Raw genomic sequence first — 25640 nt, 5'->3', positions numbered from 1 at the left:
TGCCATTTTTTTTTTAAATACCATGACAGAAAATTCGTGTAGGTTGTTTCTGCGGGAAAATGAATATTTCGTTTTATGTCAGCTCGTCACGTGCAATTATGCTGGTAACGTGAATCATGTGGCAATTAAGTGTACAGTCAATTTTATGTATAACATTAAAAACTTCGATACACATCCGGTAAGAAACTTATTTTACTACTATATGACAACTGATATTTGTAAAGAATAATAAGAACATAAATTAAAATTATAATACCGAAATAAAAGAATAAAGAAGAATTGCAGAGTCGAGATAATTAATCTCTTTCCTTAAATTTTTAAACGCCCCGTAGTGTGAGAGTTTCATGACGCTCAGATTCCCAGGATACAACTGCAGCATTGCTTCTGTTTACCATCACCGAAAAACAGAATCTATCGACCATATTTTTGTGATGTACTCTCATACTCAAAAACTAAAAAATAAATTATTCAAGTGGAAGAATTTTTTTGTTGTTGTTGAACGTATGAATCCATCTTTCTAAATGAGAGCACAAGTGTTGTTTTATAACTCTCAAAGAGTAAAACGTACATTGTGACCATTATGGAGTATTCAATAACGTTTGAATTATCATTATGGTGAAATGATTCCCCTGAGTAATGATAACACGTTACTTTTCAAAGTTCATTTTGTTTGATTGACCAAATCAATTGCAACAAAATACTATCTAATGGGTTCATATTTTATATTGTAAAAACATAAAATGTTATTGTGAATAAGATTAATAAGTTAATGGACTTAATCCAATTAACAAATTTAATCTAAATTCAACCCAAATATTTCAAAGTGAAACAATTGCTAATTTTTCATATTTAGCTAATTTAAAGTTTTACCAGCTTTGTAAAACATTCACTTTGGATCTCCATTTTTCATTTAAACCAATTCCAATTTTGACATGTATCTGACATTCGGTTATTCTGACAAATGTCTTCGTTCGGAAATTTACCGAAAAAGAGTCTTAAACCATTTCGTCAAAAACGAGTTCCAACACATCTAAATAATTAAGTGTAAAATAAATTATCAAACTCGCTTTACATCTCATGCGTATACGTGAGTTCTTTTTTTTTTGGTTATAAATTCAATCAATCCATCTTTATCTCATTTTATGCATATGGTCAAGACATCAAAACCACAATCTCCCTTTTATTTGTTTTGTTATGTATGAGGATATAATATAAGATTAGCGGGCTAAGCAACGGCTTATTATCATCATTTGTTATTTTTTCAGACTAAGTTTATTTATACTAAACAATTATTGTTTACAAATATTTAATATGATTTTCATGATATTTAAAGTTAATATTATTTAATTTTTGAATATTAAATGCGAGAAAGCCACTGGTGATTTTCTTTTTATCCACCTCTACATAAACGCAAATTCACATTAATCACATGTATCTCAATAAATGGCCCAACAGAGTCAATTATTATCTCTGTTATGTGATTTTTTTTTTGAAACCTATTAAGTTGTGTCCGTATCATCTAAATTTTATTCCATATCATCTTCACTATTCCATTTATATATAACACTTTCTGTCACCTACCAAACCTTCAAAAATGATCTTCTCTTCCACAAAACTTCTCTAAAAATGTAGTCAATGGTATCTTTGTCGTTCAAATCTGAAAATGAATCTATTAACCTTTCTATATTTTATCAATGAAAATTTACTTTGTTAGATATATGAGAATAACCAAGGCCACATTTTTTCTTTTTACAATCACTAATTATTAATTAAGACTACTTTCTTTTGCAGGTTTCACCGGTGGAATGAAAAGGTAGTATAGCAATATTATAGGAATGACAAACGGTGTATCGATATATTAGGGAAATTGGCCATAAAACAAATATGTTTTGCGTCATCTTCCTATTGGGTCCTAGGGCAAGACACCTAATGTTGTCCTTATCTTTGTTGGATTAAAAAAACAGACTTCTTGTTTCAGAGATTGATCGAGATGGAGTTCTGTCCAACATGTGGGAACTTGCTGCGTTACGGTCAATCACAGTTCTTCTGCTCGACATGTCCTTACATCGCCCGCATAGAAAGACAGGTTTTTCTTAATTCTTACTTAAACTAATAAAAAACCACTCCTTTGTTTGAGAGGTAAAGGTCGTTTATCTCTCTCTGGGTGCTTTTTTGAACAGGTTGAGATAAAGAAGAAGCAATTGCTGGTTAAGAAATCCATTGACCCAGTTGTGAAGAAAGATGATATACCAAAAGGACCTGAAACTGAAGGTATTCTTTTCGCTTTTTGGTTAATGATCTGTTAGTATTCTTAATGTATCGTTGATTGGTTGATGATAGAAAAAGCAAATCAATAAAAATTGGTAGAACACTTGAATTAGTGAGTCAAAAGTACATCATTGATGACTTAGTTATGAAAGCGTTTTTCTCAATTGTTTTGCTGGTTATACAGGATGAATCTCATTTATTTTTCATCTTCGATCTTCTTTGATTATAACTACTTATTTATTGGATTCTTTGTGTGTTTGTTTGTCAGCACCTTGTCCAAGATGCGGACACGACAAGGCATACTTCAAAACAATGCAGATTCGTTCAGCGGATGAGCCAGAATCGAGATTTTATAGATGCGTCAAATGCGAGCAAACTTGGCGCGAAGAATGATCTCTTTATATTTTTCCTCCATCCACAATAAAAGAAAGCCAATCTATCTAAACATTAATTTTGCTCTTTTGAGTTTTTTTTTGTTTGTTGTCGTAATATTATCAATTTTCGATAGCTTTCAGAGTTATATGCCTTTGTTTTGTTTAGGAATGTTTCTGTGTGATTTAACCTTGCTTTTGATGTATCTCCCACGGTTCTGATAAGGACAAACGCAGAGAAGGCTAAGAAGGTTTACATTGTTGTCTGAATGAAAGAGTTTGTAGAAGTCAATAAGTTTGCTTATGGATGTGTTTTGTGGTTTCAGGCTGTGAGCATAAACGAGTTTTAAGAGATACTGAGGAGGAGGTCGTGGAAGGGGACGTGGTGGTCGTGACCGGGGAGGTGCTTCTGGTGGTGGATTTGATGGTTACTGACTTACTGTCGTGAAGTTGCGCCTGCCATTGGAGATACTGCTCAGTTCCCATCTCTTGGGGGCAAGTAACCATCCTTGGAAACTCGTGCTATATCCTTCAGTTTTCCTCATCAAGACTGAAGTGATTCATGCTGAGTGTTTGCCGGTCTGTTAATTGTTAGTTGTCGTCAGTTTTAGAGTTTCTGCAAACTTATGCATGACATGTTTTTTTTTTTAAGTTTGAAACAATAGTCTTTTCTATTTTGGTTTACCACTTAGTCTTTATAGTTGTTTATTGTCTTCTTAATATGCTTTTTTTTTCATTCAACTCATAGTCTCCCATCTCTCTTGATTTCTTATATACTCTTTACGTCAAAATCTCAAGCGATCATAACCAAAATCAGATGAACCACTACAAAAAACGAGCCCCCAAAAGAGATACCAACATCTGGTTGTCTCATTCTGAATAACCATTAACCTATAAATTTTTTTTTTTTGGTCAACAACCTATAAATATATAATTCAGAAGAAATAGAACAAAATTGGTCAACCTATTTAAGATTTTTTTGTCCACTACAAATCATTTTCAACAAAGTCCACTAAAAACTATATAAATAAATAATTTTGTAATTATAATTTTATAAATTTCTAGAGTTATTAATTTAACAAAAACAGTATACTACAATTATATATTTTTTAAACTAATTTTGGGTAAAATAAGAAAAATAATTTAATTTATTGTTCGTATAAATTGTTAAATTTTTAAATCCGAATTTTTATACCTTCTTCCTTATATTATTTGATTTATATACTAAAATCTACCTAAGTAAACACTAACGAATCTTTTAAACTTCAGGTTTTGAACATGAAACCACTAATTAATCTCCATCAAATCATTACGAAGATAAGATAAGAAAATATCAACACATATTAATTCGTCTGTCATTCTTATATTACCCTAATCAAATTGTGTGATTTAAAAATAAAAAAAAAGTTGTGTGATTTCCAATGTTCCGTTCATTATCACTATAGACAACACAGAAAAACAAAAATTAAAAAAAAAAGACAACATCCCGTACACAACACTACACAACTCATCAACAACGTATCCGGCTGCACGGGGCTATGCCCCTAGTATTTTATAATATACATTTTGCCAACAGAAAGCCAAAATAGAAAGGGCAAATTAGTAATACTAGGACCACGATGCAAATGCGAAAGCCCTAGAGCTCGCAGCTATAAATTACAATGACTTAGGGTGCGTCCTCATTTACTTGTCTCACTCATCAGTTTCGTAGCCGCATCTCTCACATTCTAACTCGCAGGTGAGAAAAGCTCTCTCTCTCGCTCCTTAATGTTTTATCATCATCGTCTTCGTATGATTCTTGATTCTGTTTCTGTATTATCGTTTATGCTTTCGTTATCTAGATTTCTACTCGTAAGCCGTACTTAGACTGTGATTCATCGCTTGCTCTATTATGTTATACTGTATAGATTCTCGTGTTTAAGATCTGATTCTTCACCGATCTGTTAGAGAATCGTCTTGTTTACTGTTCGTCATCTGGATTCTGAAAATTCTGATGTTGTAATTAGCTTATTTTATTGTTACGAGTTATAATCATCGCGATCTGTTTCTATTGTTGTTCGTTCTGATGCGTTTCGGTCACGCTGATTTGAGATTTTTGAGTTAGATCTTCGATTTCGTAGTTATATTAGCTTATACTGATTTGTATCAGTTTGAGATTTGTTTTTTTTCATCTAATGGTTTGATTTGTTATAATCGAGTTGCAGCTATGGGTAAAGAGAAGTTTCACATCAACATTGTGGTCATCGGCCATGTCGACTCTGGAAAATCGACCACCACTGGTCACTTGATCTACAAGCTCGGTGGTATTGACAAGCGTGTCATCGAGAGGTTCGAGAAGGAGGCTGCTGAGATGAACAAGAGGTCCTTCAAGTACGCCTGGGTCTTAGACAAACTTAAGGCCGAGCGTGAGCGTGGTATCACCATTGATATCGCTCTCTGGAAGTTCGAGACCACCAAGTACTACTGCACGGTCATTGACGCTCCTGGACATCGTGATTTCATCAAGAACATGATTACTGGTACCTCCCAGGCTGATTGTGCTGTTTTGATCATTGACTCCACCACTGGTGGTTTTGAGGCTGGTATCTCCAAGGATGGTCAGACCCGTGAGCATGCTCTTCTTGCTTTCACCCTTGGTGTCAAGCAGATGATTTGCTGCTGTAACAAGGTGAAGTCACTGTACATTGTTGATTTTCTTATTGTGATTGCTTATTCAGTTTGGTTTAACTAACACAAAGTTTTGTTGATTCAGATGGATGCTACTACCCCTAAGTACTCCAAGGCTAGGTACGATGAGATCATCAAGGAGGTGTCTTCCTACTTGAAGAAGGTTGGGTACAACCCTGACAAAATCCCATTCGTTCCAATCTCTGGGTTCGAGGGTGACAACATGATTGAGAGGTCCACCAACCTTGACTGGTACAAGGGACCAACTCTCCTTGAGGCTCTTGACCAGATCAACGAGCCAAAGAGGCCCTCAGACAAGCCCCTCCGTCTCCCACTTCAGGATGTCTACAAGATCGGTGGTATTGGAACGGTGCCAGTGGGACGTGTTGAGACCGGTATGCTCAAGCCCGGTATGGTTGTGACCTTCGCTCCTTCAGGGTTGACCACTGAGGTTAAGTCCGTTGAGATGCACCACGAGTCTCTTGTGGAGGCGCTTCCAGGTGACAACGTTGGGTTCAATGTTAAGAATGTTGCTGTCAAGGATCTTAAGAGAGGGTATGTTGCATCCAACTCCAAGGATGACCCTGCCAAGGGTGCTGCCAACTTCACCTCCCAGGTCATCATCATGAACCACCCTGGTCAGATCGGTAACGGATACGCCCCGGTTCTTGATTGTCACACATCCCACATTGCAGTCAAGTTCTCTGAGATCCTCACCAAGATTGACAGGCGATCTGGAAAGGAGATTGAGAAGGAGCCCAAGTTCTTGAAGAATGGTGATGCTGGTATGGTTAAGATGACTCCAACCAAGCCCATGGTTGTTGAGACTTTCTCTGAGTACCCACCATTGGGTCGTTTCGCTGTTAGGGACATGAGGCAGACGGTGGCTGTTGGTGTTATCAAGAGCGTTGACAAGAAGGACCCAACCGGTGCTAAGGTCACCAAGGCTGCAGTCAAGAAGGGAGCCAAATGATGAGTGACCTCTCAGTCTTTGGTTTTTCTTTGCATTACAAAAACTTTGATGGCGTTTGAGCCTTTTCCTTATTTTCTGCGACTTTTTTCTACCTTGTTTTTGGATCTCTGAGACTATTGTGGTTTTCAATTATGCAGCTTCTGGATAATTTTGCCTAAATGCTTTATGCTCTCGAGTGTTCGTTAAGTTGCTTTTCTTTTGTTTAAGATCTGAATTGATGACGGATTGTTTGAAATTACTCAATGCTGATAGATGTTAAGTGTTCTTTATACAAGCGAACAAGAGTAATAACGGATATTACCAAACAAATACTTTCTGATCTTAAAGATTAGAGTTAATGGATCATGACGTCGACCAAAGAATCACAGAACAAAATTCCAAAATAATAATAGGATAAGGCCAAAAGAGGCAGCAGAACATCACACCAGCGACAGAGTAGACGTGTCAACAACACTGAAAACAACCAGGAATGTTTTAAAGATTTTTGATCTGCAGTTTTACAAGAAGCATACATAACTCAATGAGATCTAAAAGAGTTGTTATGGGTTTCTTCAAACACTAAGGAGCTTTAGCTGTGTAAGAAGAAAAGCTCCATGACCCTAGATCTTCTAGTAAAGCAACTAGATCTCTAAAATCCTCACTCTCTGCCATCTCTTGAAGCCATAGCTCATGGAATCTCTCCACACCCATTTCTTCTCCACCATGGCTTCTGGACTCATCTGATCTACTTCTCTTCTTCATCCCCTTCCTTCTCTTGTCATGATCTGCCATTCTTCAACATAGAGGGAGAGAGATACAAGTCAGAAAGAAAACAGAGATCTCAAGAGAGAGAAGACAGATAAACATAAGAAACATGTTTACTCTTTGGAGAGAGATAACTGCTGAGCGATCCCAGAGATGCAAAGAGGGAAGCCATAGTTGCCACTAAGAGTTGTTGTCAGCATTTTTCTCTTTGTAGATTCAGAATTTGTGATCTTTTTTTTAAAGAAGGAAACCTAAAGAAGGAGAAGAAAAAGACAAGATCATGAAATGGAAAAGGATTAAGGATGGTATAAGATTATATAGAAGTACTGTGTAGTTAATATCCACTTTACTGTTACGAGAGACTTTTTTTTCTTGTTGCGTGGCAATTGATATGTGGTAATAGAGTAGTAGAAGTAGGTATGGACCGTATGGTCTCTTCTTCTTCTTCATAATTTAGTAAACGGTGAAAGTAAACATTGGCTTCACTTTACCTCTTTTCTCCACATGACAACTCGAGTTTGGATTCTTCTTTCTTTTTTCTTTTCTTTTACTCATTTGGATTCTGATAAAATTACGAAGAGGACAATAAGGTTTTTCAGTTTTTCTTTTTCAGTGAGAATAAATGCAGCACTCACCTGTTACATCATCAATGTCTCCAACTTGTGTTTCTAACCCAACTTGTTCAATAAAGCAAAGCAGAGTCTTAAACACAGTAGTGTTAGTTTTGACATCACTGTCACCATTTATTACACAGTATTGTTAAAAAGAGCATTTGTTAAAAATAATGGTTGAAATTGATCTTGCAATGGTTTACAAAAACAAACTATATAAAAATAAATACTCTTTCATCAATTGCAAAAACAAACTATATTCAATAATAAATACTCTTTGATCAAAATTTATCACTAGATTAATAAGATAACCTATATACCGGCTGTCTTACAACATGTTACTGAATTTTGTTTGGATTACATACAAGTGTCACACAAACGATACAGACAATAGCTCATCTTGTGCTACAAAGTACACTCCAGTAGCTACTCACAGTACATAGTACCAACACTATACAAGGATTGGTTAACGATAAGTTAATACCTTTGAGACTTACAATAGGACCTTGATGCGTGAAAACCTAACAAAAATTTCGCCAGTTCATATTCCACATCTCTTAACAAATGCAAAGTCAAGAGCTCAAATTAACCGAAGAAACCTGCACACAACTAACAAAATAAATGTGACAATATCCAAGGTAGTGCCAAATCATTGGAGGTGACATTCACACGATGACCTCACTTGTGATAATTTGTCATTTGATTGTAGCCACATAGAAAGCGGCAAACAAAAAGACAATTAAAGAGCAATGATAGTGATGGTATAACTAAGTTCATTCTTCTTAGACCCTTTAAGGTAATATATATATGTGATGAATCTTAATAGCTCATAGAGTGATTACACATATATACAGAAACGTCATTTGAGTGTTCTTTGCTTCTTCTAAGGTTTGAAAACTGCACATATAGATTTGCTTCGCAGGAGAGATAGCGCCATCACATTTTCTAAGAGTTTAGCTGATGACGGTATCTCTCCTACGTAGCTATCCTTATATGTGCATCTAAATGCAAAGAGATGCAATTCGAAGTTTAAAGGTATATCAGTTAAATACTCTTATTTTACCTTCCCCTCTAACAAATGATGCATACCATCTCAGACCATGTTTGATTTTTTCTTCTTCTTCAATCTAAAGTCATCATCACTTCACTATTATTCTCGTTGTACTTGCAAGAGACTAAAGCATGAAACTGGTCGTTACATGACATGGTTTGAGCTTCTAGATCTTTTTACTATACTTGAAATGATAATCTGTTCCAAGACAGGTTTTCTCTCTTTGCTCGAAGATGTTTTGGTCTTTGTGAAGTTTTTTCATGGATGACAGGAACCAGGATGAGCTCTCAAAGATTAGCACATCCTCATCCTGAACATTTTAAGAAAAGCCTAGCAATTTATGAGTTGTGTTTGCAGAACTCACATGGTTTGACGCTAACCCACAAGAGAAAATGTATTTTCTTTATTTTTTTGTTTGTTTGTTTGTTTGCATTTGACAAGGGGCCTACGCAAATGGTTTAGACGAAAATGTTGACAAATCTATGGAATCTATCAACATCATGATCTCAATATTAATTAGTATCCATTATAAGCAAAAATAGATCAACTCAATGATAACATTGAAGCTCAAGAATCTTCACTAAGCAGAACAAGGAATATATTTCATATAGAAGAATATTTATGTATTTAGTAATATAATATTGGTATACAATGTAAGATCACATATGACATTCAGTTTGCGAAACCATAATTGTCGCTGAACATATCCTTTTACCAAAAAAAAAATGGTATGATCAACTGATACATATTTGTTTAAAATCTTTTTATTAGAGTTTGAGTATTGTTCTAAAATATGATTGTAGAAGTTTTAGATAAAGATGATTACCAAAAGAAGAAGAAGAAGTTTTAGATACTAAATTTGATGTGAAATTATAGTATTGCACTAAACAATATACTAACTTTTAGTGTTATGTTGAAGATGTTTTATGTGGAAATCACATTGGGTTGGAAATGGCTTAAGCTTCTAAACTATTAAAATTAATCATAAGTCAACTTATATTTCTTTCCCTTCAGTTTTGGTGTTACATATGTATATATTTTAAGAAAAAAGATTTTGGTAACCAACAGCTGTTAAATTGATATCCATAATAAAGGAGACAGACGATGATTATTCGCTGCATGTGGCGTTTAACAAAGGTTGCTTAGTGATTCGGCTACAGATTCTTATACCATTCTAAAATGTCGTTATATCATCCTTGTCGTGCTGCTCTGAAACCCTTTACTCCTAAGTCCATAAATTTCACAAATCTCTTAATTACTACGGAAAGAGACGTTGAAGTACTCACTGCAGAGTTACATACATCACAAAATCAATTAGAACATCATCTTGAATTGATAATGAATACCAACAAACATGTGTTGCTGGAAGACATTGGTGCTAACTGCTAAGACACCGTATGGGTAGTCCAAGCTTGGTGGTGTAGATGGTATAAACACATTAAACCGTGGCCTGAAGGCACCGTTCATTTCATATGCATGAATCTCACTCAGAGTTGACTATTAATCTCGCACAAAAAGATGGTCTGCCACTCTCCGCAAAGTCTACTTCCTCCAACTTGTTGACCGGAACAGCTACATGTGCCCCCGTACTTCTCTTGTTTTTTCCAATCTTCCAAAAGCATCAAATACCTATATATGCCTTTGTCACCTAAAGCTTGTTTCCATGTCTTCTTTTTGATTTATTCATGTACTTTGTTGATTTTAGTGTTTATTTCTGTTAAACACAATTTGTTTTATTCAACTTTTTTTTTCCATCAGAAAATGTAATCTCAGTTGACTAATGTCAATGAGTTAATCTACTCCATAAGTAAACATGTTTTATTCAAAGTTAAGCGGTTTTACACGGATCATCAAGATTCAAGAAACAAGAAACCAAAAAAAGAAACAAGAAGCGACCACTGATTCAACATACGGAAGAAGAGATCCGGATCCGGATCTAAGCTTTGGATCCGGACTTGTGGAGGTAGAGTTTTCCGAAGACGTGAAGAGCGGTGACAAAGCCGATGAAGCAGAGACTCATGATGAGGACGACGGTAGGTGAAATCTTCAAACCAGGAGCTTCATCTGTGTAGAATCTCAGCATGTTGCTCGATCCTGATCCAGCGACGGATCCGCCCCCTGATGACGCGCCTCCACCGCCACCGAGCCTGCGACGACGCATGCCGGCCGTAGCGGCGGCGGATCCACGGGGAGCGGCCAGACCGGGCCTGGCGGTTGATGAAGCGGTGGAGGTTGATTGTTGGGACTGGGAAGAGCCTCTCGCCATTGTTGTGTTGTACGGAAAAGGGTAAAGAGAGAGGTGAAGGAAGATGATAAAGGAGGGTGGTGAAGGAAAGGCAAAATGGTAAATAAAGTCAAATCTGGGGGTACTTTTAGGTGTATAGAATGATCAGGAAGAAACGTGGAGTCGTAGTAGAAACCAATGAGTCAACTGCTTTGGTTGGGCGTTACTTTCGGTGAGTTGAATGTTGTACGATCAAATAGTATTTTGGGTAAAGTTTCTATAAATACACAAAATAATTTATACTACAGTTTATGAAAAAACATGGATGAATTATGGTGAATATTTTGGTCCTGATGGAAGGGTTTTGTTTATGAAATTTAAGATTTTCTCGGATTTGTTGTACTGTATCTAAGCCCGAATAATATGGGGCCTTATTGTTTTGTAATTTCCATTAGAGAAGATATTGAAATATTTAGAAAAAGGGACATGAAGACATAAGAAATTTTGCTAAAGATATGGTGGGAATTGTGTATTTGCAGCACTCTTTTGACACGAAAAACTGAGTCCGACTACATGCTAAATGTATTGTTTTTGTTGTTGTTGTTGTTTTCTTTTATACTATTTTTATGGACTATTTCCTTAAAAAGTTCAAAAGAGCAACAACAATGTTACACATAAATCTAAATTGTAACGGCTCAAACATCAAATCAAAACATATAATGAAATAGTGTAAGTGGATGAATAAGGCAAACACACATGGCTTTCCTCGCTTTGGAAGCATCGCCTTCGCTTGCATCATTATTGTCGGCGTTCTAGCCTAAACGCCATGAGGGCCCCCACAGACACCACTACATGTTTATTCTCCACTGTCATGAAGTTTCACCCCTATCAAGATCGTGTATAAGTGCGGGTGAGACTCATTCCTCTATCTATCACCTAAACTTATTCCTCTTTAATCGCCAAGAGTTAGACTGACTCATGCATTCATCTTGCAAGAGGCTTTGCTTATGTAGTTTGCATGAAGGCCCTACCAAGAAAAATAACAAAATATTATTCATGTGAGAAAAAAACTAAGCAAACAAAAAAAGAAAAAATCTCTGATGTACAAAAAGACAAAACTAAAGCAAAGTCCAAATGACTGAATTCCAAGCTAGACCGGAAAATACAACCGTCGAGAAGGGGAGTTAAGTTCCACACTGTTATCAAAATATGTATTACAACCAGAAAATGAGGTGATTCTCTTCTACGTAGTTTTATACTATAATTTTGTCTAAACAGTTAACTCTTTGAAAGATTTCAAGGGTATGCTTTGTATACTATAATTTTTTAATCAACGGTATTTGTTAGTGTGTATCAGCTGTTCACTTCAGTTGGATAAATAATGGAATTTGCGGTTTGTTTAAACGGATGGATAACAAATATATGCAATTAAAAATAAATATATTATTTATTTTTCCCACATTGCTGGGTTGGAATCCTAATATATATATATATACATATATGTCATTAGTAAGAGCATGATTATAGGGGTTTCTTAAGAGGGGTTTTAGTGTTAAAGAAGGATTTAATTAAATCAAAACAAAATAAAAAAGCTGTTACCGATCCTTAAGGAAGGATTTTTGAGATCGATTATTAAGAAAGGTTTTACCCCACGTGTCAGCTTCTCATTGCAAATGCATTTATTTTATTTTTTTTCTTTTCTCTTTTTCTTTTCTGTTCTTTTGTTTCTCTCGTCGAAAACGAAGGAGGCTGAAGGTGGGAGAAAGAGGTGAATCAGAATCCGACGATTGGATAGCGTGAGAAGAGAGCAGAACGACGGAGGAGTTTGGAGGAAGCTACAATGGGAATCTCAAAGAAATCGTCAAACGTTTGTACTTCCCTATCCTCCTCACGTCGTGAACCGCCGCAAATTGACTTGGCACGGGCGCTTTCTCGTGAGATTCCTTCACTCTCCTTCGATTATTCTCCTGTTTTTGAGCATAAAGCTTATTCCTTTTTCTGATTCAAGAGGTGCAGAGTGCGGTGAAGCCGATTAAGAAGGATGCGCAGAAGAATCTTTTGAAGAATTTGAATGTGATGTTGAAGTTGAAGCGGATGTCTTTGTTGGCTGAGGCACAGAGGGTTAAGGCTAAGAAGGAGAAGCTCACCAAGAAGAGGAAAACTGTCACCATTATTCTTATGTTCATTGCTCTGCTCATCATGTTCTTATGTTTAAATTGTTCATGTTCATTGATCTGGTCATTATTTTCAGGTGTAGCATTGGGAGTGGAAGATGCTGGTACTAGCTCATTGTGGACATGTCTTTGTGCAGTGTAAAGATGTCTAGTTCCATCTCTTTGTTTGAAGACAGGTAAAGAAATTAACTATCAAAATGTCTACTCTTCTGTATATTGTTGATATAAAGGATGTCAGTTCTTGTTCTGTTTTTTAGCAATCACTTGTGTAGTCTAGTCTTCTGTATATTGTTGATATAAAGGGTGTCATGTTCTCATTTTTTTCAGGTGAAGAAGAGTGAAAAATCATCAGTCATCAGTCACAGACTTGTGTAGGTCAAGAAGAGTGTAAAGTCATCTTCTGTATATCAGTCACGGATTTTTGTTCAGTTCTTGTTCTGTATTTTAGTAATCACTTATCTTGAAACAAGACTCTCTGATATCTTTCTCTTCTCATTCACCGTCTCGGTTTGATCAGTCTCCACCTCATAAGCACCATTATTGTTGTTGTTAGAACCACCAACACCACCACCACCACCATGCTGCTTCCTCTTGGACCGAGCACGCCGGTTCTGGAACCAGTTGTAAACGTTTTGCTCAGCGATCTGGCCGTGTTGTCTAAGCTCTTCGGTTATGTCTTTGATCTTTTGTTGTTTGTAAGCAAAGTGTATTTAGAAACTTGTATAAATGAAAATGTATTGTCAAGTTCACAAACATTCATCTTCCTTCTCAAGTTCACAAACGTTCTTCTTCCTTCTCAGGTCCATCTCAAACATTCTTCTTCTTTCTCAAAAAAATTATCTCAAGATCAAACGTTCTTTTTACTTCTCAAATAATTATCTAAACACAACATCAAACATTCCATCTCAAGCTTTATGAATAATTTTCATCAAACATTTTTTTTAAGAACCTTTAGTTAAGAAACTCCCATTGGACCACTCAAAATGGAAGTTTCTTAATAAAAGTTCTTAAGTTACATTTATTATTAAAAAAATCATTAAAAACCCCATTAAGGGTTTTAGGGATAATCATGGTCTAACGCTTGAAAAACTGAGTACAAACATTTTCATCACCAACAACAAAGACTAGTGGAATATGGGTTTCTTGTACAACGAGTGCCTTAAAAACCAAGCGGTCAGTTTCGGCGGCTACGCTCTTGACGGCTGCGGTGAGTTCATGCCCAAGTCCACCACCATCCTCACAGACCCTCCGTCCCTTAGTTGCGATGCATGTGGCTGCCACCGCAACTTCCACCGCCGTGACCCTTCCAACGTCTTCATTCACCGTACCAACTCAACGCCGCCTCCACCACCGCTGCAGCCAGTTGCATCCACGCAGCACTTGCTTCTCTCTCTCAGCGGCTCCGGTTTCTCTGGACCCTCGGATCAAGACATGGGTAAAATCAGTACGGTGGATAGGAAACGTAAGAGGACAAAATTCACGGTGAAGCAGAAGGTGATGATGAGAGCTTTCGCAGAGAGAGCTGGTTGGAAGATCAACGGCTGTGATGATGAGTACGTAAGAGAGTTTTGTAGGGAAGTGGGAGTAGAGAGAGAAGTTCTGAAGGTTTGGATTCACAACAATAAGTACTTTGCCAACGGGAGGAATAGAAACACAACGTCCTCTATGTTTCAAAAGTTATAGATCTCTTTCATGTTGATGATGCGTTTTGTCTTCTTGAAAAAATAAATATATAAGACAAAATAAGGGTATACCATCTTAGTTCCTAGAATAATTTTCTTTTTAATTGATCATGACACATGAGATAGATTTTGAAGCTTCAGTGCTTAGTATTTTTTTTTGGAAAATCTTACAAAATTTACATATATCCAACAATTAAGATAATTAAAATTACGATCTTATTCGTTTTACTATGCTTTCTTGGTGAAACAATGCTGCTAAACAATTCATGAATGGGTGAATGATTAACTATGCTGACCTGCGACCGTTCCTAACGGGATGGAAGTTAGCAATACTAAATATAATTGCTTCCTTAGCATCCAAAACAACCACGCGGATATGGTCGGATGGTATGGCGCCTCAGAAAAGAGCTAATCGCTCCGGGTTCAAAACATACCACTTACATTAGTTGGCCCGAATTATAAAAAAATTCCAAAAGTAGTAATTCAAGAAGTGATCCATTCTTGATGATTCAATAGAACGAATCTCCTGAACTTTAAAGGCAAGTAGAGACATAAACTAAGAAAGATACGTGGTTTAACATAATTATTGTTCATCTGGACAACACTTTCAAGCTCTATTATTGTTCTCTTATATTGCCTTTTTCCAGTTAAGGATGAAAATTGGTTAACAGCCGGCTTACATTTCATCCAAATTAAGGATTATGCAGATGTTTTTGATAAAATATATACTTTTTGTTAATTAAGCCGTACTTATTCACGCACAACTTGGAAGCAATTGATAGTTTTTAATATTCCTTCTCATCTCCATGTTGGTGTGATATTTAAACAAATGATTCATTGGTGGAGTTGGCGTCACCAATATGACGGTTAAAGTTTTGATTCCGAATTATAAATGAGATTCTTTTCCTAAAAAAGTAATTCGATTGACTGATTTTTTGGGTTAGATTTGTTTCGGTGTATAATACATGATATGATCAAATTTAGACATTGGCGTTTATACACAATAATGGTACATGAATATGTGCAACCAATAACCGAAACATAAGTCTAGACCTATTTTTCTGTTGTTGCGTTTTTATACTTTAGGAATCATATTGATAACTTAGAATATATATTTATTTAGAAAATAACTTAGAAAATATTTATTATCCTCTTATTAGTTCATTTGATTCTCTCATGTTTTCTCTTATCTTTTCTTTTCCATTGGCTGCTCCTTCCAGGCCACCATGGAATCACTGCTCCCCTCCCCGCATTCAGAATCAGCCGCTTTCTCTATTCCATCCACATCATTCCTGTCATTGATGCTTTGATGCCCTCCCCAATTGTTTGCTGAGAGACAAGAGACTCTCCATTATGAGGAATCAAGTCAACCAGTTGCAAGTTGATGTTTCCTCAAAAATCAATAATAGGACAAAATTTTATTTCTTCTGTTTTTAAAGATCAATTTATAAAATTTTCACACATTTTAAAAGTTAATATTTGAAACTCAATAATAAATATATAAAAAAAAATCTGAACTAAAGAATTTTTTTATCACTCTCAACCAATAGAAATTGAAAATATAAATAATTTTGATATATGAAATTCATTACTATTAATATATATATATATATATATATATATATATATATATTTGTAAAATCTAAAATTTTAATTTTAAGAAACAACAGAAAAATGTTTAAAAATTTTCAAAAACAAAAACAGAGGGAGTATTCATTATTTCCATCTCCCCCCATACAGATTTTACGCACCTAGACAATATTCAGCTATAGTCTATGCCATATCAGTCATCTACGAAAGGGTGCTCGAGACCAATCTTTTATAAACTGGCACTATCATCTGCCGCTACCATTTGATAAAAGTTTTTTTTTTTTGCTAAAATTTGGTGCGCCATTTGATAAAAGTTGGTGGCATTCTTGTAAGAATCCCTTAAAGCAACCGTATTTAAATTGAAAAAAGATGTGAAGATATGATCAAAAGGCAAAAAAAAAAAATCTAAGAGATAAACAAAAATAAAATTCACTCTCACAAAAATGAAACAAAATAAAAACCAAATATGGTTAATCAAACGCAATATCCATGACAATAAACGGAGAAATAATACTTCAAAATCACAAGGAAGAAAAATGCATGAGTAATATAATAGAAAAACTTATCATCACAAATAAAACCATGCAAGCGATATACTAATAACGCAAACCAACACGGCACTACGAACAGAACCAACTTCACGCAAAGCCAACGAAGCGTCCGCCGGAGAATCATCATCGGGACTATCACCATCCTCCTTCTTCTTCTTCGACTTCGCTACCGTAGGAGCCGGAGCCGGCGCAGGAGGACGAGGGTCGAAAACTTGTTGAGGAAGCAAAACCTTATCGACCTGATAAACAGCTAGCTGTCCATCACTGTAGACGCTGCCGGAGACGGTGGTGTTGGTTACACCGGAGGTGATATTCACGGTGTTGCCACTGGTCGTGATGTTGAGAGGGAAATGTCCTTCGGCGGAGTCACCGGCCTGCGTCCGGAGAGGATTACTGATGGTTTGGAAGTTTGAGGAAGAGACGTAACTTGGTATGACATGAAACTGAACTAGCTCTACTTGTTGCTCGTCGGATAAGGAGTTTAGGGTTCCGGCTTTGAGGCTGGAGAAGGAGGAGTCGCTAGGTGCGAAGATAGTGATTCCGTTGTCGGAGTTGTTGAGCTGGCCGTATAGTTGGTTAGCAACGCCTGTTGATTTGAGTAGGCGGATGAAGACTGTGAATTGGCCTGCCTTTTCAAGGATTTTTGTGACGTTTGTGGGTCCTGGTGGAGCCGGAGCGGCGGCTGGCTGAGAGTGGGTTCCGGGAGTGGCTGTGAGGAGGAGGAGGACGGTGGAGAGGAGGAGGAAGAAGGGAGAATTCTCCATGGTGGTGGATCTGTGTGTGTGTGTTGATGTTTGTTTGGATGAGATACGAGTTTATAGGAAGTAGTAAGGGTTATAATAAAATGGGGAAAATAATTGGTTAAGAGGTCAACATTTTTACAACTAAGTTGATTGTTAATTAGGAATCAGTAATGATTTGATTTTTTTTGTTTGTTTGGTGTGTAAAATTCCCATCACATCTTGTCAGATGAACTGTTTTACCTCTTGGAAAAGTGATGTGATAACTATACATGGCCATATGCCATCAGTAACAAAAGAAGGATTGTTTTTGGATTTAGTGTAATGATTTTTTAGGAGCAAATTATGAAAGCATTTTACTCAATTATTAGATGCTTATCGGAAGCCATGCATGTAGTTAAATTTTTATCTCATTTTGATAATAACAAATCACTTAAGAGTATATCAATCTTTACTCCATTTTCTATTCCATAAGTATGTCTGAAAAATCATTACTTTTTTTGTAATTATCAAATCCTCTGTATGAAAAGGTGGGATGAATAATGGAGGGTGTGGTATATGATAATGGAAGGAGCAACTTGCAACTTTGCTTGAAAATTAAGAAAAAAAGCAAACATATCAATTGATTTGTGGTGGGCTCTCTTCAATGTTAAGCATATTTCACATTTATTGTTGGTTTGTAGTAATGTTGCCAGTGTATCACATTCACTTTATATGAGTGAACTTTAATTCATATACAAAAAACCTCAGACCATACTATAAATCGATCCAAGTTTTTCCAAGACCCTTTACGCTCAAATCAATAATATTGTTCGAACGTATTTTCATTTTTCTGTGGGCGAAACGCACTGTATTTTGGAATTGATAGAAGAGAATCCAAGATTCCCACCATAGGAAAATATGTTCTTAAGCGGGGATCAATATGCATTTACGCTTTTTGGTGAAACAATTTTCATTTACTTTCACCATTTCTATAATATAATTGTGCTCCACCATTTTGAATTCTACTTCCAGCATAATTTTGTCAAATAAAAATGTAGAAACCGTACTTAATGACTATGATTATTTTAGTTTATAAATTTTAATTTATTGTCAACAATCAACATCATTGAACTCGAATACAAAATTAATGTGAACGTAGATAAGTTTGTATGGGTCGGAAAATGTGTTTGTAAGTGTAAGTGGGGCTTAATAAAAACAACATTGTCATCCTACGCGATGTTTATGCATTTATCAGATTTGATTTGGATTGCCATCTTCTCACCACCTGCTTGGTAATAATCGCATGTAGAATCTCATCACCGATTCAATCATTTTCAAAGTAACAAATTTTTATTATTATATTTTTCAAAAAATTTTTTTTTATTATTTGCATTTTCAAAGTACTAATTTTTTTTCACTTCCCATAAAAGCCATCCTGCTTATTCCATTTAGTTTGGGCCATTCTTAAACTCCAGAGGATGCAAGATTACTTGCAGAAGAAGCAGAAGCTCGACTAGATAGTTTCTAAGTTAAACCCTAGAACGTTTGTTTTAGGGTTTAACTTGCAGAAGAAGCAGAAACTCCTACGTTTGTTTTACATTTACATCTCCAGTTGTTCATCAAAACCCCTAAAAACAATTGCTTTCAAAGTGAAGAACATGTAAAAAAAATAGATCCAAGAAATACTATGTCAGATTTAAATACATTAATATACACAAAACAGTTACACGTATATATAAACATATTCAGTCGCATACAAATTAAAACACAATAAAACAACAAGGAAAACCAGAAATCAAGGGTTTGATTCTGGCGCAAGAAATGTCTTACGTTTCTCAAACCCTCAAAAACATCACAAAGGGGCCAAATATTATCTTCTTGGCTCTTATTACATTACTTTTTACGAATATAGAACATTTCAGAAACAAAACAGTTACAAATACGAAATTTTAATGAATTTATTTCAAAATAATGGTAGGTTTCCATCTTTCTTCTTCTTCTCATTAGATATCAGCAGAGAGTGGTTCTTCATGAGGCTTAAACCTGCAGAGTCTACAAGTCGGCGAGAACAGAGAAGGCGTTTGGTATTTGTCTTCTCCTCCCACCACAGGCATTGGGACTCCAACCTTGGCGGAGCTAACGTAATCAGGACGGTAGGTTTTCCCCAAAACGCCCTCCACAAGCTCACTTAGGTCGAACAACTTGAACTGAGTCTCAAGATGGGCAAAAGCGTCATCTTGAGGCAACTGATAGTTGTGAACTCTGTTCTCTTCTTTCCCTATAGGTCTTACTCTGATGTCCATCTGAACAAGACCAGAGACGAGAACTCTCACGCTGTTTCTCTCGTCGGTTCTTTCGATGATAATCTCTCTTTTTCCCGAAGTTGCCCTCCACTCGGTTTGCTCGTCTTCAGGTAGTGTGATGAGTTCTTGGTTGAATCTAAGGGTAAATGCGTCAGAGTTTTCATCCCATTGAGTCACTCTATTGGATGTGATCACGAGGTTGTGAGTTTCGAACATGACATTTAGGGCTTGTACCCATGTGAAGTCTCTGGTTCTTCCAGCGGGTCTTGTACCGATGAAGTGAGCGTTGATCTGGAGATTGTTGTCTGAAACGATCGCAAAGTTTCCTCCTTTAGATCCGTGGAAATAGAACATCCTACCGTCCCCTCCAACAAATCTAGGGTCGTAGCATAGAGAACCGTAGCCGTTGCAGTTCGTTTTTCTCCCTGTAAAGACAAGTTACGTGTTTAATAAGTTAACATTCCCTTGTGAGACAAGTAACCAATCTACAACGAGATAACTTGTGAAAGAAGCAAAACTGAATCTAAAACAAAGACCAATTGAATAGAATGTACTTACATTTGCATGTAGCTTCGCATTTGCTAGTGCAGTCAATGAAGCAACCTTTGGTGTTTCTGTTCTTGGTGGGCTTCCTCTTGGGACATTCACCGGGACAAACAAGAGTTTTGTAATAACATGCACCCTTAGCCTGGCACATGGCTTGCTCTTGTCCTGTAGGCAATGGTGAAAGCACCCTGTATCTAGCAGCTGCTTCACTCTGCTCCTTGTCCCTCTTCTCCTTCTCCTTCCTCTCTTTTTCCTTCTTCTCCTTCTCCTTCATTTCCTTGTCCTTCTTTTCCCTCTCCTCTTTCTCTTTCTTTTCCTTCTCCTTCTTGGCCTTCTTCTCCTTCTCGTCTTTCTCCTTCTTGTCCTTCTTCTCTTTCTCCTTGTCCTTTGGACCGTTACCGTTGCCTTTGCCTTTGCCAGCATCTTCTCCTTTAGCCTTCTCTAGTTGTCCCTGGCCGTTATTACCGTTGTCTTTGCCGCCATCGCTCGCAGCAATGACAATATCGGTCAAGAGAAGCAATGCGAAGAGAGCTACAAGCACGTATGACTTTCTGTGCTCCATCTCTCAATATCAATTCTTCTTCTTTGCCTTCTTTTAGATTCTTTAGTTTCTCAAGATGTTTCTTGTGTTTTTGGTGTGGAATGTTATTGGAAAAGGAGGGATTTTATAGAGTGAAGAAATAATTAAATTGACTTATTAAAACCTCCTATGGTTATATCTTAAGAAAAAAGATGACTCTTTGAGTTTATCTCAAGTCAAAAAGCTTACTTGATGAAGCTTCAATATCAAAAGTATTAGCTACATGCCTATAAGAGTTACTTAATTTTGTCAAAAGTCAAAACCGTACGTATCATTTCACATTCTTTTTAACCCATTCTTAAGCTATATGATCAAAACATATTTCAATACTTCATTTTTCCTAGTAAAAACATATAAAGGAACAATAATTATAATTCCAAACCAAATTTTATTCGTATTCTGTTCTACTTCTAGTTTTTTTTGTATCAATAACCCAAAATTTTCACAGTTATTTAGTCAGAGTAATTTGCCAATATTATATATGAAATCATTATGTACAGGAATTCAAATATTTGTCTAGAAACTTTTATGGGAAAAGAATCCAATTGTCTGGTCTTGATACCTTTATGTGCAAGGAACGACCTAGCTAGAACGTGAAGATGCCTTAAATGAAGAAGAAAGCCCTCATGTCTGTAAATGTGTTTATTTTAAGAAACTTTTTATTGACTTTTCATTGGTTCACAAGCCGCCCACTACTACAAAGCTTGCATTGCACCTTTATGAGACACCAAAGAAAAGTCAAACGCGCAAAAACAGTTGACCGGTTTAATTTAAACCAGCCTCTTTTCTCTTAAACCGAAAATCAAACCGAATTATTACTATCAAAGTTGGTTAGATTGAGTTTAAACGAAGATGGGGAGCTAGAAGGCTGGAGCGGCAGCTGAACCATGCTCAGACGCGACAGACGCTGGATGCAACGACCTCTCAGCATTATGCAATTCGTAATTTTCATGTTAAATAATAAAATTGGTAGTTTATGAAAAATAGGTCACGAGGCCATCACGTGACAATACGGAGAAAAGAAAGACTCATCTTTCTCTGTTCCTAGGCTTTGGCAAACTGTTTTGTCCTTTCTTCTCAACGACGGTGAGCGTCGAAGTTGAAAGATTACTGAGATGAACTTCTCAACGAGGCTCGCTGAGAAACTCCCCGGTGCCGCTTTCTCCTATCTTGCGTAATGGTTGTCTCTTTTAATCTGTTTTCAACTGTCTCTCGCTTGGTTTTCTCGTCTCGTGACATTTGTGTATTGCTTTTTCGTTTTGCTCTCTGATAAGATTGGATTCAATCAAAAAGGAAATAAATCTTTATGGGTTTCTCTCCGTTTGTAATTTGCAGCTGAAAGTCTTGCCCTTTTGTCTCTTTAAGCTCTCCATCTTCTCTATGTTTCTGCTCTTTTCTACTCTGTTTCAAAAGTATACCATCATTGAATCGAATGTGGGAACTGGTGTTGTTAGGTCGCTAAGCTTGTTTTAGTCCAGTTTCTAATCCACATTGTCTTCTTTAAGTGGGGTTGCATTGCATTGATATGATCTTCTGATGTGAGAGTGTTCTTGTAGTGTTTTTTTAAACAGGTGAGTCAAGCATTCTTTAAAGGTCATTAAACCCTGGGATTGATACTATTGGAGTAAGAGTTCCAGACTGTGAATTCATTAGAAAAGTATCCAGAGGTTCGGGGAGTGTTTTGGCTCTTACAAGTGCTAATCTAAGCGGTGATAGAAGCAGCGTTTGCGTGAATGATTTTCAAAGTCTTTGGCAGCATTGTGCTTGTGTCTATGATGGTGGTTTGCTTCCGTCAGGGCGTCAAGGATCAACAATAGTTGATTTGACTAAAGTTGGAAAGTATAAGGTCATTAGACCTGGAAGGTATGTGATCATGGATTTAAAGTTTGAATCTTGTGAGGTTCTTGAGCTAATAAACTATAAAAAATGTTGTTTTTTTTGTTGTTAAATTCAGCGCAAAGCAAGAAACATTAGCAATTCTTGAGAAGTATTTGCTGGAAGAAGAGTAGAAGAAAAGTTGTTTAAGTTCTGATCTGATTTGTAAGAATTGAAGGTTTTGCTTTGGTTCTTACTTTATTTTGGTATTGGTTTAAGATGTCAGATATGTATGTAGAGTAGGAAAAGATTGTTGATTTTGTTCATCTATTATAGTTATACTATGATCATTGTGATGGAAGCTTCAAAAATAAAAACTGTAAATGAGTTTGTAAAAGAGTTATAGAGAATATAAAAACTGTAAATGAGTTTGTAAAAGAGTTATAGAGAATATAAAAACTGGGATCTCTTCAAAAATATTAATGTATCTATATACTATAATAAAAGCAAGATATACTCAAATTTTAGCTATGCCACATCAGCATGGAAATTCAAACCAATCAAAATGTAACTAGATGCCATGTCATTTAAGCAAAACAAATCTTACCTAACGAAGAAGTCTTCTCAGTTTTTTTTGCTCTATTGATTTACAATCTCTTTCCTCATTGCCTGCGACGGAAACTTACTTTGCTTTTTCTTTTTTTTTGGTCATTACAGCGTCTTCTCTCCTTCTCTGCCATTCACACCGATTGGAGCTATAGTTCGTTCGATCATCCCGCGTGGGTTTTCCTCTATCTGTTTCCCGCGCTAGATCTATGGCCGTTTTAGTCAAAAAATTTGCTCGCAGAGACGAAAGCGAACAATCTGGGTCGGTCGAGCAAGAAGCTTCCATCAATGGGTCTCCAGAGATCCAGAGATCCGGTACGAGATGGTAACCGGTCGTGGGATTGAAGCCATCGTTAATACTCTGGTTAGTAAAAGGGATCTCCTTGATGCACGCAACATGTTCGATGAAATGCCTCTTTTTAAGTATATTCATTTCGTGTTATGCATATGTTTCTTATTGAGACAGAGCAAATGGGTTGTGTCTATTCTGTTTGCTTCCATCATTCTTCTGCGGCGTGATGGTACTGCCTTGTGGGGAATCATTGGATCCGTTTCGAATTCGGCTCTTTCAGTGGTGCTGAAGCGTATACTTAACCAAGCAAGGCCTGCTACAACCTCGCGTACTGATCCCGAGATGCCATCTACTCACGCCCAGTCTATCTCTTTCATATATGTGTTTGATGTTTTGTCTGGTAAGCAATTAAAAAGAACTTGGAACTAGGGAAGCCAATTGTGGAGAAGATCTACCGCTCTCTCTTTTTTTTTTAACTGTGACTTGGGAATTATCTTTTCTTATTGATTTTTTTCTCCAAAACAACACTTATGAGGCGTGAGAGTGCCAGTGTTGTCATCGTAGTAGTAAAGTACGTTGATCCAGCTTGGTTAAGTGGCATGACTTATTAACCTTCTTCTTCCATTATTGTTAGAGTTCTCAAGTATTTTCCCTGTTAAACCCTCTGTCCCCATGTTATCTACTTAATGACAATTTAGTTGCTCATTTTTTCAATTAGACATTTTTTTTGTGTGGTATGTACGTAGCAATGATCCTTCCCAATGTGCATAATGGGTAATTTTATCTATGTTAAAACAAAACGACATCTCCAAATTATTTACCACTTTAGATCTCTCTAGAATTAATCTAAAATTTTTTACACCATTAATATGTTTTAAATACATCATAAAAATGTACAAAATCTCTAGCCCAGTAAACTGGATAAACCATAACCACATTGTTTATCTTAAGTAAAATTCTAGAAGAGAACACCATATTTGTTTAGCCTCATACTGAAAAAATTATGAAATTTACAAAGTTTTAAATCTAATGGTACGTCCGAGTGACATGTAATTTAGGCTAAGACCGCATCCACATATTAATACAGATCATTTAAGTAACAACAATACAAAAAATATATAAGTATCGCTGATATATATAATGTTGGAGATAGTCTATTTTCAAACAAAAAAATGTTCAAACCAATATAATTCAATATAATATATATTAACATGCAAAATTATATAAAAAATAAAATCTTAAGATACATAATATTTTATATCATTAATAATTATTTAATTCATCGTATATTTACATGTAAGACTATACAAAATTAAAATTTTCAAATATGTATCATCTTACATAATTAATAATACATGTTTGTTTTAATGTCACAAAAATAAAATAATGATAATATAGTTGTCTAACAAGTAAATATTTTGAAAAAAATATATTAGTTCATCACAACAAATAAAAATAAAAACATCCACTGCCAATAAAATTCTCTAAAAAGAATTATTAATTTATGGTGTGAAATGAAAACTGTTGATAATAGTCGAAATAATATGGACTACAAGGTTAAAACTCATAAGAGTTGAAAATTTTAAAACCTGTTTGAATATCATTTAATTAAGTTATTATATAGATTATTTAGCCTGAATAATATGTTACATTGAAAATACCCAAATTTAAGTGAATTAATCATATAAGCATTGTTTAATTGCTGCTAAACCATATATAACCTTACAAATAGAGTCGAAACATATAAAAATAACACACATATAGTTATACACATTTATGAGTTTATAATGAAAATTAATCAAAATATCATGTCGTTGTGATAACAATCATTAACCCAAAATTTTATTAAAAAAAATAAACAATACTTATT

General features: G+C 35.9%; 7 protein-coding genes and 2 long non-coding RNA genes across 10 annotated transcripts; 5 read left to right on the top strand and 4 right to left on the bottom strand.

The window, feature by feature from the left end:
- The first annotated feature begins 189 nt into the window (after positions 1 to 189).
- On the top strand, positions 190 to 3667 carry LOC103856562 (DNA-directed RNA polymerase III subunit RPC10). Its single transcript, XM_033286543.1, has 3 exons — positions 190 to 2086; positions 2181 to 2271; positions 2537 to 3667. Exons 1-3 carry the CDS (start codon positions 1991 to 1993, stop codon positions 2659 to 2661), a joined length of 312 nt encoding a protein of 103 aa, XP_033142434.1. The 5' UTR covers positions 190 to 1990; the 3' UTR covers positions 2662 to 3667.
- A 487-nt stretch (positions 3668 to 4154) lies between these two features.
- LOC103856560 (elongation factor 1-alpha 1) lies at positions 4155 to 6498 on the top strand. Its single transcript, XM_009133668.3, has 3 exons — positions 4155 to 4377; positions 4844 to 5307; positions 5392 to 6498. The coding sequence occupies exons 2-3, from the start codon at positions 4846 to 4848 to the stop codon at positions 6277 to 6279; spliced, it is 1350 nt and encodes a 449-aa protein (XP_009131916.2). The 5' UTR covers positions 4155 to 4377; positions 4844 to 4845; the 3' UTR covers positions 6280 to 6498.
- Positions 6499 to 6639: 141 nt separating this feature from the next.
- LOC103856561 lies at positions 6640 to 7503 on the bottom strand. Its single transcript, XM_009133669.3, has 2 exons — positions 7141 to 7503; positions 6640 to 7051 (listed from the first exon to the last, which is right to left on the bottom strand). The coding sequence occupies exons 1-2, from the start codon at positions 7221 to 7223 to the stop codon at positions 6838 to 6840; spliced, it is 297 nt and encodes a 98-aa protein (XP_009131917.1). The 5' UTR covers positions 7224 to 7503; the 3' UTR covers positions 6640 to 6837.
- Positions 7504 to 10482: 2979 nt separating this feature from the next.
- On the bottom strand, positions 10483 to 11249 carry LOC103856559 (protein transport protein Sec61 subunit beta). Its single transcript, XM_009133667.3, has one exon. The coding sequence runs from the start codon at positions 10949 to 10951 to the stop codon at positions 10622 to 10624; it is 330 nt and encodes a 109-aa protein (XP_009131915.1). The 5' UTR covers positions 10952 to 11249; the 3' UTR covers positions 10483 to 10621.
- Positions 11250 to 12098: 849 nt separating this feature from the next.
- Positions 12099 to 16892, top strand: LOC103856558 (zinc-finger homeodomain protein 12). 2 transcript variants are annotated; one of them, XM_033286537.1, is made up of 3 exons: positions 12099 to 12843; positions 12926 to 13259; positions 13411 to 16892. In XM_033286537.1, exon 3 carries the CDS (start codon positions 14218 to 14220, stop codon positions 14764 to 14766), a length of 549 nt encoding a protein of 182 aa, XP_033142428.1. In that variant the 5' UTR covers positions 12099 to 12843; positions 12926 to 13259; positions 13411 to 14217; the 3' UTR covers positions 14767 to 16892. The 2 variants fall into 2 exon arrangements, with proteins under 2 accessions (XP_033142428.1, XP_033142427.1); XM_033286536.1 differs by having other exon boundaries at positions 12918 to 13259.
- On the bottom strand, positions 16745 to 17725 carry LOC103856556 (fasciclin-like arabinogalactan protein 12). The gene has a single exon (XM_009133664.3). It carries the CDS (start codon positions 17668 to 17670, stop codon positions 16924 to 16926), a length of 747 nt encoding a protein of 248 aa, XP_009131912.1. The 5' UTR covers positions 17671 to 17725; the 3' UTR covers positions 16745 to 16923.
- A 1906-nt stretch (positions 17726 to 19631) lies between these two features.
- Positions 19632 to 21821, bottom strand: LOC103856555. Its single transcript, XM_009133663.2, has 2 exons — positions 20490 to 21821; positions 19632 to 20356 (listed from the first exon to the last, which is right to left on the bottom strand). Exons 1-2 carry the CDS (start codon positions 21037 to 21039, stop codon positions 19632 to 19634), a joined length of 1275 nt encoding a protein of 424 aa, XP_009131911.1. The 5' UTR covers positions 21040 to 21821.
- A 283-nt stretch (positions 21822 to 22104) lies between these two features.
- On the top strand, positions 22105 to 23314 carry LOC103856554. The gene is made up of 3 exons (XR_630885.3): positions 22105 to 22237; positions 22614 to 22920; positions 23012 to 23314. It is a non-coding gene; the product is annotated as an uncharacterized LOC103856554 (long non-coding RNA).
- Positions 23315 to 23366: 52 nt separating this feature from the next.
- LOC103856553 lies at positions 23367 to 24507 on the top strand. Its single transcript, XR_001957703.2, has 2 exons — positions 23367 to 23842; positions 23945 to 24507. It is a non-coding gene; the product is annotated as an uncharacterized LOC103856553 (long non-coding RNA).
- Positions 24508 to 25640: the final 1133 nt, after the last annotated feature.

The sequence above is a fragment of the Brassica rapa genome, chromosome A03 (genome assembly GCF_000309985.2).
Source record: "Brassica rapa cultivar Chiifu-401-42 chromosome A03, CAAS_Brap_v3.01, whole genome shotgun sequence".
Classification (NCBI taxonomy): Eukaryota; Viridiplantae; Streptophyta; class Magnoliopsida; order Brassicales; family Brassicaceae; genus Brassica; species Brassica rapa.
This window is presented reverse-complemented; position numbering and strand designations above follow the sequence as displayed.